General features: G+C 33.8%; 2 protein-coding genes across 3 annotated transcripts in view; both read right to left on the minus strand.

Moving 5' to 3' along the window:
• LOC134847836 (uncharacterized) overlaps nucleotides 1–7,357 on the minus strand; it is a 97,033-nt gene extending 89,676 nt beyond the window's left edge. Inside the window, exons 1-2 of the mRNA XM_063865063.1 lie at nucleotides 7,011–7,357; nucleotides 6,493–6,608 (exon numbers count right to left, since the gene is read on the minus strand). Of these exons, the coding sequence (XP_063721133.1) occupies nucleotides 6,493–6,502 (10 nt within the window). The 5' untranslated portion in view covers nucleotides 6,503–6,608; nucleotides 7,011–7,357. The remainder of the gene's footprint in view (nucleotides 1–6,492; nucleotides 6,609–7,010) is intronic.
• A 4,777-nt stretch (nucleotides 7,358–12,134) lies between these two features.
• LOC134848125 (E3 ubiquitin-protein ligase SIAH1A-like) overlaps nucleotides 12,135–14,768 on the minus strand; it is a 75,077-nt gene continuing 72,443 nt past the window's right edge. For both annotated transcript variants that reach the window (XM_063865479.1, XM_063865480.1), the window contains exon 5: nucleotides 12,135–13,185. In XM_063865479.1, coding sequence (XP_063721549.1) covers nucleotides 13,008–13,185 — 178 coding nt within the window. In that variant the 3' untranslated portion in view covers nucleotides 12,135–13,007. The remainder of the gene's footprint in view (nucleotides 13,186–14,768) is intronic.

Consider the following 14,768-nt stretch of genomic DNA (forward strand, 5'->3'; position numbering starts at 1 on the left):
AAAATATCATCGTCTGAAGAAGTGTTTGCCGGAAACTTATCAATGCATACAAAATTTTCTTGAAATGATGATTTGTGCAAGAAAAAAACGAACTTCCACTTCAGTAGGCTTTATGGGACATTGATGATTTATGTTTTTGCATAATTAAATCAATGTTAACAAAGAACTCGATGAATTGTTCGAACACAGTTAAAGGGGAAGGACGATCGTTGTTAAAGAAAGTTGAAGAAAAACTAGGTATTGACAAAGCACTTGATAATTTTCTTTTAAGCTCATTGAACAGTTTAAAAGTTTGTCTTGAGTAATCGATAAAAATGCCGGATTTGTTGAAATAAATATTCTTTTCTGCAGTTTTGAATCCTTTTTCTAACTATCGCCTTGCTCGCTCTTAAAAATAATTTAAATTGTCTGTATCATTTCATCACTCACTCAACTTTTGAGTAATTTATTTCTCTTGGTTTTCAAGTTATTTTTTTGATTTGTAAGCAATGGAGGTATTTTTTTTAAAAAGTTTTCACTGTATAATAAGTGCAGAGTGTGATAAAACTTTCCGAATTTTTGATTAGTATGTCTTATAATTTTATTATCCAGAACATCCTCAAATTTTGAAAGAAAAAATTCGTGAGCTAGGCAGTAATAACTAAGCATCAGAAATAACTTAAGCTTGTTTTTCCTCCCAACGTTAGGTAGCACTGACCTTTTTCGTGAAAAGGTCCTTCAAGTTTGGTCTCTAAAATGTTTTATGGAATGTTTTCAAAAAAAAAGTCGGAGTAATTTTGAATCTGACCATATTACAGCCAATATGAGAGAATGACACGATAGAAGGAAAAAGGCGCACATATGAGAGGTTGAAAAAAAATGGAACCACACGATTGTTTTTCTCGAACCGAATAATTTCGATTCAGGAATATGTGCCTGTAAATTAGCTGACACTATAGGCTAGGAGTGTTCTTGGGTCAGCAGATGAAAACACAGCGAGCGGTATGAGTTATTTGAAGAACTTATTTTTCAAGAATTTAATATTTCGCTTTTTCGGCATGAACAGTTTAAATTACAATTAACTTATTTTGTTAATTATTGCCCGTTCAGTTGTTAAAGCCCAACACAATTTTATCGAATAGAGTCCGTCCGGCTTCATCGAATTGTATCATGTCTATAAAGAGACGATCACTGGCGATACCACCAAAATAGCATTGCAAGCTAGCAGACAGAAAAGATAAGGAAGCAACTAAACCCAAACAAAGCGGGAAAATGTTCTAAGAAACCACAACTAAAAATGTTGTCTAGAATGATGTTCAGTTTGTGGGAAACAAGTCCGGAAACACATTCGATGGCGTTTAATGAAAATTCAAAAACCATTTTTAGAGTGAAAAAAAGTGTTGTCATGAAAAAGCTTTGAACTATTACCGATCGACCAAAATTAGGTTATTTAGCCAAAAAACAATCAGTACATGAAAACATGAACACCAACTACAATGAAATCTGCACACAGCAAAAAAAATCTCAGATGTGGCAATTAAACCGACAAAACACACGCAGACAAATAATAGACCGACTGTTTACTTGAAAAGGACAACTTCCCGTTTGGAAAAAAAACAGGTCAAGGTCAGATTCAAACCCAGGACCTTTGCCGCCCAGGCATATTTGTTACCTCCAGATAAAGCGTGCCTGAGACACGTCGAAATTTGAATTCAGTATGAAATAAAAATTTAAGTGTTCAAGCGTGTTCAAGTGACTCTGTTTAACAAGTTGTTAACCCAAAAAAGTCTATATTCCGATTTGATAATGCTTCCTAATCGCAAGCGTAACAAAAACAAGCGTAAAATTGCTTTATGTTTTGACTAATTCCGATAGAATTAATGGCAAAACTAAGCTTTTGCTAATTCATTCTAAAATTGATTTACGGCAAAACTTTATCTTTTATTAGTTCGTTGTGAAATTGATTAGTATTTTATTTAATTCCGATAGAATTGATGATATTACCGAGGCAGATATATTTAATTGTTCGGTTGTTTAAATTATCATCGCCTGAACAAGTGTTTGCCGGAAACTTATCAATGCATACAAAATTTTATTGAAATGATGATTTGTGCAAGAAAAAACGAACTTCGACTTCAGTAGGCTTTATGGGACTTTGATGATTTATGTTTTTGCATAATTAAACCAATGTTAACAAAGAACTCGATGAATTGTTCAAACACAGTTAAAGGGGAAGGACGATCTTTGTTGAAGAAAGTTGAAGAAAAACTAGGTATTGATAAAGCACTTGATAATTTTCTTTTAAGCTCATTGAACAATTTAAAAGTTTGTCTTGAGTAACCGATAAAAATGCTGGATTTGTTGAAATGAATAGTCTTTTCTGCAGTTTTTAATTCTCTTTCTAACTATTGCCTTGCTCGCTCTTAAAAATGATTTAAATTGTCCGTATCATTTCATCACTCACCCAACTTTTGAGTAATTTATTTTTCTTGGTTTTCAAGTTATTTTTTTGATTTGTAAGCAATGGAGGTAGTTTTTTTAAAATGTTTTCACTGTATAATAAGTTTAGATTCGTTTAGTGTGTTCTGAAAAAGCGGATGAAACTTTCCGAAACTTTGATTAGTATGCCTTATAAATTTAATATCCAGAACATCCTCATTTTTTGAAGAAAAAAAATTCGTGAGCTAGGCAGTAATAACTAAGCATCAGAAATAACTTAAGCTTGTTTTTCCTCCCAACGTTAGGTAGCACTGACCTTTATCTTGAAAAGGTCCTTCAAGTTTGGTCTCTAAATTGTTTTATGGAATGTTTTCAAGAAAAAAGTTGGAGTAATTTTGAACCTGACCATATTACAGCCTATATGAGAGAATGACACGATAGAAGGAAAAAGGCGCACATATGAGAGGTTGAAAAAAAATGGAACCACACGATTGTTTTTCTCGAACCGAATAATTTCGATTCAGGAATACGTGCCTGGAAATTAGCTGACACTATAGGCTAGGAGTGTTCTTGGGTCAGCAGATGAAAACACAGTGAGCGGTATGAGTTATTTGAAGATTTTATTTTTCAAGAATTTAATATTTCGCTTTTTCGGCATGAACAGTTTAAATTACAATTAAATTATTTTGTTAATAATTGCCCGTTCAGTTGTTAAAGCCCAACACAATTTTATCGAATAGAGTCCGTCCGCCTTCATCGAATTGTATCATGTCTATAAAGAGACGATCACTGGCGATACCACCAAAATAGCATTGCAAGCTAGCAGACAGAAAAGATAAGGAAGCAACTAAACCCAAACAAAGCGGGAAAATGTTCTAAGAAACCACAACTAAAAAGGTTGTCTAGAATGATCTTCAGTTTGTGGGAAACAAGTCCGGAAACACATGCGATGGCGTTTAATGAAAATTCAAAAACCACTTTTAGAGTGAAAAAAAGTGTTGTCATGAAAAAGCTTTGAACTATTACCGATCGACCAAAATTAGGTTATTTAGTCAAAAAACAATCAGTACATGAAAACATGAACACCAACTACAATGAAATCTGCACACAGCAAAAAAAAATCTCAGATGTGGCAATTAAACCGACAAAACGCACGCAGACAAATAATAGACCGACTGTTTACTTGAAACGGACAACTTCCCGTTTGGAAAAAAAACAGGTCAAGGTCAGATTTAAACCCAGGACCTTTGCCGCCCAGGCATATTTGTTACCTCCGGATAAAGCGTGCCTGAGACACGTCGAAATTTGAATTCAGTATGAAACAAAAATTTAAGTGTTCAAGCGTGTTCAAGTGATTCTGTTTAACAAGTTGTTAACCCGAAAAAGTCTATATTCCGATTTGATAATGCTTCCTAATCGCAAGCGTAACAAAAACAAGCGTAAAATTGCTTTATGTTTTGACTAATTCCGATAGAATTAATGGCAAAACTAAGCTTTTGCTAATTCATTCTAAAATTGATTTACGGCAAAACTTTATCTTTTATTAGTTCGTTGTGAAATTGATTAGTATTTTATTTAATTCCGATAGAATTGATGATATTACCGAGGCAGATATATTTAATTGTTCGGTTGTTTAAAATATCATCGCCTGAAGAAATGTTTGCCGGAAACTTATCAATGCATACAAAATTTTATTGAAATGATGATTTGTGCAAGAAAAAACGAACTTCTACTTCAGTAGGCTTTATGGGACTTTGATGATTTATGTTTTTGCATAATTAAACCAATGTTAACAAAGAACTCGATGAATTGTTCAAACACAGTTAAAGGGGAAGGACGATCTTTGTTGAAGAAAGTTGAAGAAAACCTAGGTATTGATAAAGCACTTGATAATTTTCTGTTAAGCTCATTGAACAGTTTAAAAGTTTGTCTTGAGTAATCGATAAAAATGCTGGGTTTGTTGAAATGAATAGTCTTTTCTGCAGTTTTTAATTCTCTTTCTAACTATTGCCTTGCTCGCTCTTAAAAATGATTTAAATTGTCCGTATCATTTCATCACTCACCCAATTTTTGAGTAATTTATTTTTCATGGTTTTCAAGTTATTTTTTTGATTTGTAAGCAATGGAGGTAATTTTTTTAAAATGTTTTCACTGTATAATAAGTTCAGATTCGTTTAGTGTGTTCTGAAAAAGCGGATGAAACTTTCCGAATCTTTGATTAGTATGCCTTATAAATTTAATATCCAGAACATCCTCATTTTTTGAAAAAAAAAATTCGTGAGCTAGGCAGTAATAACTAAGCACCAGAAATAACTTAAGCTTGTTTTTCCTCCCAACGTTAGGTAGCGCTGACCTTTTTCGTAAAAAGTTCCTTCAAGTTTGGTCTCTAAAATGTTTTATGGAATGTTTTCAAGAAAAAAGTAGGAGTAATTTTGAATCTGACCATATTACAGCCTATATGAGAGTATGACACGATAGAAGGAAAAAGGCGCACATATGAGAGGTTGAAAAAAAACTAAGCCACACGATTGTTTTTCTCGAACCGAATAGTTTCGATTCAGGAATATGTGCCTGTAAATTAGCTGACACTATAGGCTAGGAGTGTTCTTGGGTCAGCATATGAAAACACAGCAAGCGGTATGAGTTATTCGAAGAACTTTTTATTCAAGCGTTTAATATTTCGCTTTTTTGGCATGAACAGCAAAAAAAATCTCAGATGTGGCAACTAAACCGACAAAACATACGCAAACAAATAATAAGGCGACTATTTACTTGAAACGGACAACTTCCCGTGTGGAAAAAAAACAGGTCACGGTCAGATTTAACCCAGGACCTTTGCCGCCCAGGCATATTTGTTACCTCCAGATAAAGCGTGCCTGAGACACTTGGAAATTTGAATTCAGTATGAAATCAAAATTCAAGTGTTCAAGCGTGTTCAAGTGATTCTGTTTAACAAGTTGTTAACCCGAAAAAGTCTATATTCCGATTTGATAATGCTTCCTAATCGCAAGTGTAACAAAGAATGTTAGCTATTGTTGATAGCTTCTCCTTACCAACTGAAAATCAAAAAAAAAAATCGCCGCACTCTTGCTATAAATGGACAAAACGAAAAATCTGATTTTGTGACAAAACTGAAAAATCTGCAAAACTTGAATTTTTGACGAGCGTTTTGATCCAATCTGATTTGACTTCCATTGAAAGCACACACATCGCGACTTTGTTGACTTTGCAAAAAGTACTGATGCAAAATTTCTTTGACCTGCAAAATCCACTTTTGCTTTGGGGATATAGTCCTGTTTTTTTCATCTATTGTTACATTCTGGGAATTAGGGTAATCGTAGTGTTTAACAAGGACAGCCGTTACTGTGCAACTTGCACAAGGACAGCCCGTTACTGTGCAACTTGCACAGAAAAAAAACTTCTGAATGTTCAAATTCAGAAGTTTTTTTTCTGCCTGGTGTGATAGAAGGAGCTGAACAAAAAACTGCGCAAAATAGTAAATTACGCAAAATGAAAAACAATTTTTGAAGAAAAAGGACCAGAAAACGAAAAAAAGCTCAAGTTTTTTTCAAATATTTTTTTTGCAGTTTTTTGAAGTTTTTGATTCCAAGAAGGCGCTTAAATATAGCAAAAAAAACTAAATTACTTGATTAAACTGAGTTTTCACGTTTAAATTAAACTTTTAAGCTATTAAAGTAAGCTTTTGTAAGCCTGCTTGATCTCTTTATTCGCTCGAATTGAAACGAAAAATCAAAAGTTTCAACCCGATTTTTCTTGACACTGGGAAAATTTTTTGAATTTTTCTATGTCTTTCGAATCACGACTGTAAGGGCAGTAATAGAATATATCACCTAATTCTCTTCGATGATTATTTGTGCTAGCTGATTTTGCGTTGAAATAAAAAAAAAGAAAAAACTAAAACATAGCCGAATACAAAGTTCCCTTCCATTTTTCAAATGGTCGGAACAATAACTCTTAAAAAATTTTTAACGAATCCTTTCCCACACTTAATTCAACATCAACTCTTTGCTTTTTGTTTACTGAGTTTCCCCACTTAAAAAATTAATTACATACCTTGGAGCATTAACTCTTCTTACGCGTTTCAATTGATGTCACACTTTAAGGTAAATAATGCAAAGGCTGAACTAAATCGAAGATTGCAATAAGTAATTCACGCTGGCCCAGGTTCACTGGAAAAAACGTAGCCAACCAACAGTTGGTGAAGAGTCAATGAACGCAAGTAAACAGAAAAAAAACACTGCCTTATTTTTTTTGAAAAATTCGCAACTTTCGATTTTCAAAACATTAGATGGCCTTAAAATTCTTCGATTTTCTAGAAGAATGTTTTATTAAACTAAACCAATTTGAGCAAAATGAATCGGAAATATTTATCATTTTGCTGGGAGATCTGAATTTGATCACTTTTTTGCAACCGATTCCGTTTTGCTGTTCAATAGTGGAATTTGCTTTCCTTTTAACAATGGAAATGAAGTAAACTGAGAAATCAAAAGTCAAACCGCAAAAAAAAAAAAAACTTGAGATAAATAACAAAAACCATCATCAAAACCTAAATAACCGTCTGAATTACTAACATCGACTCTTCGAAAATTCAAAATTATGCTTCTATTCAATCTGGCACCCTAAACTCAGAAGAATCTTTTGAATTATTTCACAAAAAAAAACATCTTAATTTAAATGGAGAGGAAGTTGAAATTTCGCAGAACCACAAACATTGCGTCAACGAAAACTGACAATAAATTTTTTGCTGACAATAATATGTTTTTACAATAAATTTCAACCGTTTCAAAATATTTCGTACCGTTTTATACTTTAAACGCATAAAACGACTTCAAGTTTTTTAATGAAGTGCGGTAAACGGATAGCTTGAAAATAAATATGGTGAACAAAGAAGCAAAAACGTTTTCAAGTCAAATTATTACCACACAGTTTTATGGTTCTGCAAAAAACCACGTTGGTTTTATACACAAAACTTACGATAATTTAATGAGAGCAAGTTTTCTTATCACAATATGTTCATTTGTAAAGTCTCACCTGAAGAATTATCGAGTATGGTTTGCTGCAATAAATTAGCGCAGCGACTAGTTGAACATTCAATTGCACAAAAATTAAGTATAGAGACAATTCAAATGAAACTTTGGATGCTTTTTTGGCCTAGTTCAATGCAAAAATGGCAAGTAATGACCCCTTGCTTCCTAGCTATTACATTCGACACTACAGAAATATAAAAGCGAAGAAAAAAATTATAGCATGGAATCAGACTTTTAGTTTAGTTGCCCCCCTAACCAGAAAGCATAATCAAAAAAATTTTACACTGAGACGAAGCAGAGCTTCGAACCACTTGCGATGCAAAAATAGCTCAAGAAAAAAATCAAAAAATCAGATTACACAATTGTTGCAAGGACATTTAATAAAAATTATTTAAGCAACCAAACGAACATACCTGTTTTTTACTTTTTAAACCTACCTGCTACGCATTGAGGTCTTCCGAAGACACGCGATCGAACTATTGGTAAATTGAATTGATGAAAGAACCAAATACCACCAAATCTGATTTACTCTTTAAATAACTAAATGAAAGACATATAAATAACCAACAACGTTATTCAGTTTTTCAGAAGCTAAGACAAACCAAATTAGAAAGACAAACGTTATCTGAAAAATTAAAAAACAGTTCTAAAAATAACAACATTACTGACAATGAGAAACTTCGCAAACACGTTCGAAAATCAATTCAAAAACAATTCAATAATTTATTTTTTATAACTTCCAAAAAAATAGATCAGAAAAAAAGAATGAAAAAAACACATGAACTGGAACTGAACACAGTTTACAAATAAATCAACGGATTTCGGACAGCTGTGAAGCCAAAAAAAAACGCAGATTTCATTTCCAAATAAAAAATCCGATCCGACAAGAACAACAAGTTGGCAGAAAAAAAAACGGCTTACCAAAAAATCATAAAGAGAAAACTTACCAAATATTTAAAAAAATCATTAAGCTATTCTTTAGAAAGATGTAGTCAGCAAACAGCTCAAAATTGACTCAACGTGAGAAAAATTATTAAAATTCAAAAAGCTATTCTGAACAAAATTGTCAAAAAAATTGATTATCAAAATTTCTCATTTGATCGTAGTTCAAGCTTGTTTGGTCGCAATTTTTACTCTCCTAACACAATGAAACTACGCTAAACTGGAGGCACAAAAATTGACAGACAGCAACTCAACTTGACTTAGCAAAACGATGAACTCAACTAGCAATTTTAATTCAAATTATCAAACATTTTGAATTTAATTAATTCCGATTTGCTGGCAACTCAAGCTTGCTCGGTTCTCGTTCAAATTTCAATTGTAACAGCTATTTTTTAACCAAAATGGGCTATTAGCAATGAGAACATATTTTCAATTGTTGTAGAAAAAACAATTGCTGAAGAGAAAAATGAAAAAAAAAATGCGAAAACACATGAACTCATTACCTACACCAGAACATATATATAATAAAAACAGCTGATTGAAAAAAAGCAACCAAACGAACATACCTGTTTTTTACTTTTTAAACCTACCTGCTACGCATTGAGGTCTTCCGAAGACACGCGATCGAACTATTGGTAAATTGAATTGATGAAAGAACCAAATACCACCAAATCTGATTTACTCTTTAAATAACTATTGAAAGACATATAAATAACCAACAACGTTATTCAGTTTTTCAGAAGCTAAGACAAACCAAATTAGAAAGACAAACGTTATCTGAAAAATTAAAAAACAGTTCTAAAAAAAACAACATTACTGACAATGAGAAACTTCGCAAACACGTTCGAAAATCAATTCAAAAACAATTCAATAATTTATTTTTTATAACTTCCAAAAAAATAGATCAGAAAAAAAGAATGAAAAAAACACATGAACTGGAACTGAACACAGTTTACAAATAAATCAACGGATTTCGGACAGCTGTGAAGCCAAAAAAACGCAGATTTCATTTCCAAATAAAAAATCCGATCCGACAAGAACAACAAGTTGGCAGAAAAAAAACGGCTTACCAAAAAATCATAAAGAGAAAACTTACCAAATATTAAAAATATCATTAAGCTATTCTTTAGAAAGATGTAGTCAGCAAACAGCTCAAAATTGACTCAACGTGAGAAAAAATTATTAAAATTCAAAAAGCTATTCTGAACAAAATTGTCAAAAAAATTGATTATCAAAATTTCTCATTTGATCGTAGTTCAAGCTTGTTTGGTCGCAATTTTTACTCTCCTAACACAATGAAACTACGCTAAACTGGAGGAACAAAAATTGACAGACAGCAACTCAACTTGACTTAGCAAAACGATGAACTCAACTAGCAATTTTAATTCAAATTATCAAACATTTTGAATTTAATTAATTCCGATTTGCTGGCAACTCAAGCTTGCTCGGTTCTCGTTCAATTTTCAATTGTAACCACTTATTTTTTAACCAAAATGGGCTATTAGCAATGAGAACATATTTTCAATTGTTGTAGAAAAAACAATTGCTGAAGAGAAAAATGAAAAAAAATTGCGAAAACACATGAACTCATTACCTACACCAGAACATATATATAATAAAAACAGCTGATTGAAAAAAAGCATAAGAGTTTAAAACTGAATTTATTGTGTAAATTGAAAACAAAAACGAAAAAATTTCAATTTTTTTTTAATTCAAAAAAAATCGAACATATTTAATGTTTTTCATTTTTTAGATTTTCACTTTTATTAGGAAGGGTCTGGGAGTGTAATTAAAATTTGTCCAAATCTTTTTTAAGACTTCAACCATTCTTATAAAAGTAATTGAAAAAAAAATCATATCATTCGGAAAAATGAGCCGACGGAAATAAAGCCGACACTCAAGTGCCGAAAAAAAAAAAAATTTGGCACAAAAAAACGCTGTTACAGACAGGCACACACTGCAGGCTCATACCTAACATGCCAATACTACAACTATCTCTGCAGTAAAACAAGTGCGAACGAACTTACGTCCGAATTATGTGGACAAAAATGTTTACGGCAAAACCCTCTAAAAAAGTTAGGTAAAGTTGCCTTAAGTCACTTAAGGTAAGTGGTTGTTAAGGTAAAATTTTCCTCAAGTCTACCTTAAAATTCTTTAAGAGAAAATCTTTATTTTAAAAAGTAAAGGTAACTTAAGATAGGTTCAGGTAGATTTTGCAAACTTTTTAAAAACTATTTCGTAGGTAATTTTTTAAATCAAGAATTTAAAATCTCTTTTAGAGCAGTAAAGAGGTAAAAGTGGGGTAACTTAAGGTAAAATTCAAGGTAGTTTCACCTTAATTTTTAAGGAAAAGTTGAGTTGAGCTAAGGTAATAGTTTAGGTGGCTTAAGGTATATTTACCTTCTTAGTTAAGGTAACTTTTTCAGGTAAACTTGGGTCAACTTAAGGTAGTTCCCCACAAATTTTAAGGTAAACTTGAGGTGAGTTGAGGTGACTTGAGGTAAAGTTAAGGTGAGCACTTTTTGCCTTAACTGTTGGGGTAACTCAAGGTAATTTCTAAGGTAAGTTTACCTCAACTTTTTACTTTGAGTGAAAAAGTCTAGTACCCGGTTGCAATACCCTTGCTTATCGCAAGGGTAATCAATAATACACCTGTTTGAATATTAGTTTCTCTTTGAAAAATCCGTCATTTTCTTTTCCCGTGAACTGAACTAAAATTTGAAAACGCACCTGCCTTGCAGTTTGAGAGAAATTTGAAAAAGCTAAAAAGCTCGATGAGATGATGTGGCTGTAAAAAGAGATGTATGTTCTAAAAATTTAAATTAAATTCTATGAATACATGTTCAGCTGAATGAACTTCAAGTACAAACACTCACTCCCACTCACTCCACTTCATCTCCCCTTTCAGTCCACTGTCCCTGAACAGTCAGTTGGGGGAGGGGTGTAGATTAGCAAATGTTGACTTGGATGGTAGAATGGTGGACAGTGACAGAGGGGGGATGAAGTGGGTGCTATTCTTAATATCAGTAGGGCATGCAGCGACAGAAGCAGCAGCAGTTGGGATTGTTGAATAGTTCTGATTGGCTGCTGCACAGTAACTGCGCTTAGAAGAAGATGAGCAACAAACAACATCAACGGAGTGGGGCAGGGAGTAGGTGGAGATTTTGGGGGAGGGGTGTTTCGAAGTAGGAAAGGAAGTGGAGCTGAGTCGTCACTTCACTGGCGGACTGTGACAGATCCATATTGCAGAAGCATATGGTAAGTAAATCACAGCTCAACTGGATGGGTGGGGACAATGGAGTGGGAGTAGGAGGGGAGGGGTTCTTGCAGATATCATGGCGGTATGGATGGAAGAAGGATACTTTGAGCACACAGAAGAGACAGAGTAGAGCAAATTGGGAGGCAGAGGCACAGAGTGTACAGAAAAGCAGCTGCCAGCATACATTATGTCTCTCGTTGGTATGGCCATACATTAACAAACAATTCAGAACAAATGATGTTATGCCACAACTAAACCGACAAAACTAAGCAGACAATGCCAGGCAAGTTGAAGCAAAAAACCAAACAGACGAGTAAACTTTTCATCCTAAAAGGAATTTCGGTTACATATCAGTATTTAGACAACCGCGTATTCAGACTGGTCAGTATTTAGACAAATACTGTTTCAACCAATCAGAATCGAGACAAAGAAGAAATTAATAAATAATTATTATTTATTTTGGATTATTTAAGTCTTTTCTCGATTCTGATTGGTTCATACAGTATTTGTCTAAATACTGACGAGTATGAATACGCGGCTGTCTAAATACTGGCTGCACTCCGGAATTTCATATACAGAGACGAAGCTGAGCTACACATCACGTGTGAATCAGGAATGCATTTCTGTTGCACTTCGAAAGAGCAGCTGCTGATCATGTGTGCGTGTTAGTTAGTATAGAATTTGAGAACAAAAAAATTAACCATAAATTATATCTAGAAAAAAAGCAGCAACGAAAGCACATTAGAACCAAGAATCGCAATCAGCACATTGAATCACCTCAATCAGTCATTCTAGACTAGGGGAGCAAATGTGTTCGGAATATTGCGATCACTTTTACAATTAGCAAAGGACAAGGTTCGTGATCATTCCAATGACAATTGCATAATGAAGGTTTCTGTAGTCATAAATACACGAGAATTTAACAAAAAATCGCACCAGCAAAGTGTAGCTATTTCATCACAGTTTGTTGTTTCAGTTTTTGTTCATCTATACTGTGTTGTGTATTTTGCTTAATCATCCTCTTTCTCTTCATTATATCCCCCCTTCCTCTGCTCAAATATTTTGTCGTCTCCTCTCTTCTTCCTTTCTCCAGTCTGGCTTGTCTAGTTTTCCTTGTGGGTCAACAGAAAGTGTCGAGATGGGAGAGAGGACGGTGCTGCCCTATACTAGGCTAGGTCCTGAGGGAATGATGGGGTTGCTGAGGCTGTATGGTGGGAGATACAACCTAAGTTGTCAGTTCTGTTGAAGGTGAGTGGGGGGCAGTAGGGTGGCGGTGTTGTTGTTGTCCTTGTTGTGTTGACTGAGGGAGGTAGGATGGGTGGGTGGGTGGTAGTGTATTGTTAGCACATGGAGATGGTGACATTGATGCCGAGGTTGCCGTTCTCCGCGAACAGGTTGGCCATGTTTGTGTCGAACACGAGGCAGTCGCTGTTGTGTATGGCCGATTGGACCCCCTCGTGTATGGAACGCGGGGTGGCCTCCCAAGCCAATCGTCTCCTGTTCCCATTAAGCTCCAGTCTAAAAAAAAACTCAGGTCACAGCCAAAGAAGAAATGCATTCAACCGACAACTACTTCAACATCATCACAAACAATCAGTTCGAAAACAAAAATAACTCAAGGAAACCGATAAGAAACTTCAAGTTTTTGAAACTTTTGAATTTCATAATTCAAAAAAATTCATTTTGAGAAGAAACATGATCAACAAATTGATTTTAATCCACTGGATTTTTTACCTACAAGGCCAGCCCAATTCTCAATGAGAGCATACTTTTTTCTCCAATAGCCAACAGACAGGTGGAAAAGTGCCAAGGGACTCTAGTCAACCGAAAAAAAAAATTGACTCATTTAAAAACGTTTTCACGTTTGGAATTTCGAAGAAACAAAACATGACTTTGAAGCTTTTAGAATTTCAAGAATCTTTTATGATAGGCATTTTTGTCATAAAACTAAGCCAATTACAGATCATGGCCAACAGACAATTGGAAGAATCAATGAACGCAAGTAAGCAGAAAAGAAAAATACCGAATTGCTTTGAAAAAAAACTTTCGAATTTCTAAGAAAACAGATGGGCTTGAATTTCTAGGAATTTCTACAAAAAATTTATGATAGACATTTTTGGATAAAACTAAACCAATTACTGGATAAGGTATTTTTTTTATTCAGCTGGGAAACCTGAATAAAAACCGCTTCCCAAACACAAACGAGGAAAATGCAAATCAAACAGACAAAACAAAGTGAAATAAGGAAAAGATTAAATACACACCTTGAAAAAATGAATTTGTTGAGACTAGGAATATCACGTTTTTACATCTGCTACACGATCTCTTTTGATAATACTACTTTAATAATACTAGCCGCCAATATAGCAGCTAAAGTTTCTATCAAATTGCCGATGTTATGCAGCGAAATTCGACCAAAAAAATTCAACTGTTTAAATGTTCAGGTTTCGAATATCCGACTTGTTGATTAGGAGTCTCACGTCCTCGCATATGCGCCACGGTTGCTTAGAAGTAAATTAGTGGCCAAGCTAATGCTGGTTCTAGCTGTTCTAATATTTTAAATCATAAATTGTACTAATACAAAAATGCGTAATTTTCAAAATTTTAAAAAGTGGAGTAGGTTTTTAGAAACGCTTATATAGGGAATTAACCGTTTCTTTAAAAGAAAAAACCATTACTTGCTCTTTCAATTGAAAATTTTGTTTCAGTTTTGGTTGGTTCAAAACGGTCAAAAATTTGACTTTTCCTAAACCCATAGCCTCTGCTTTCCATACCCTGATTTTTAGATTGAAGATTTCCACTTATTTAGCTAGTAATTTTCAAAAAAAAGAAAAAGCGGATTAAAAGGAAAAAAGGAAATTTCCAAATTCCATATCAGCTTTTCTACAAAAACAAACAGGGTAAAACAGATTATGCACAAAAAATCTAACACCATGTTAGTTTAATGAACTGCTTACCTCAGAATCAGGTTTGTTTTAGAAAAAAAAAACTTTCCAAAAAACCAGCAAATTTCAAAAAATGGACATTTTCCAAGGCCAATTTTTGTTTGAAAACCCAGGGGACAGCTAAGTGCGCAGGTAGGTTCAAAATTAACTAAAATG

This window comes from Symsagittifera roscoffensis, chromosome 6 (genome assembly GCF_963678635.1).
Source record: "Symsagittifera roscoffensis chromosome 6, txSymRosc1.1, whole genome shotgun sequence".
NCBI classification, from domain to species: Eukaryota; Metazoa; Xenacoelomorpha; order Acoela; family Convolutidae; genus Symsagittifera; species Symsagittifera roscoffensis.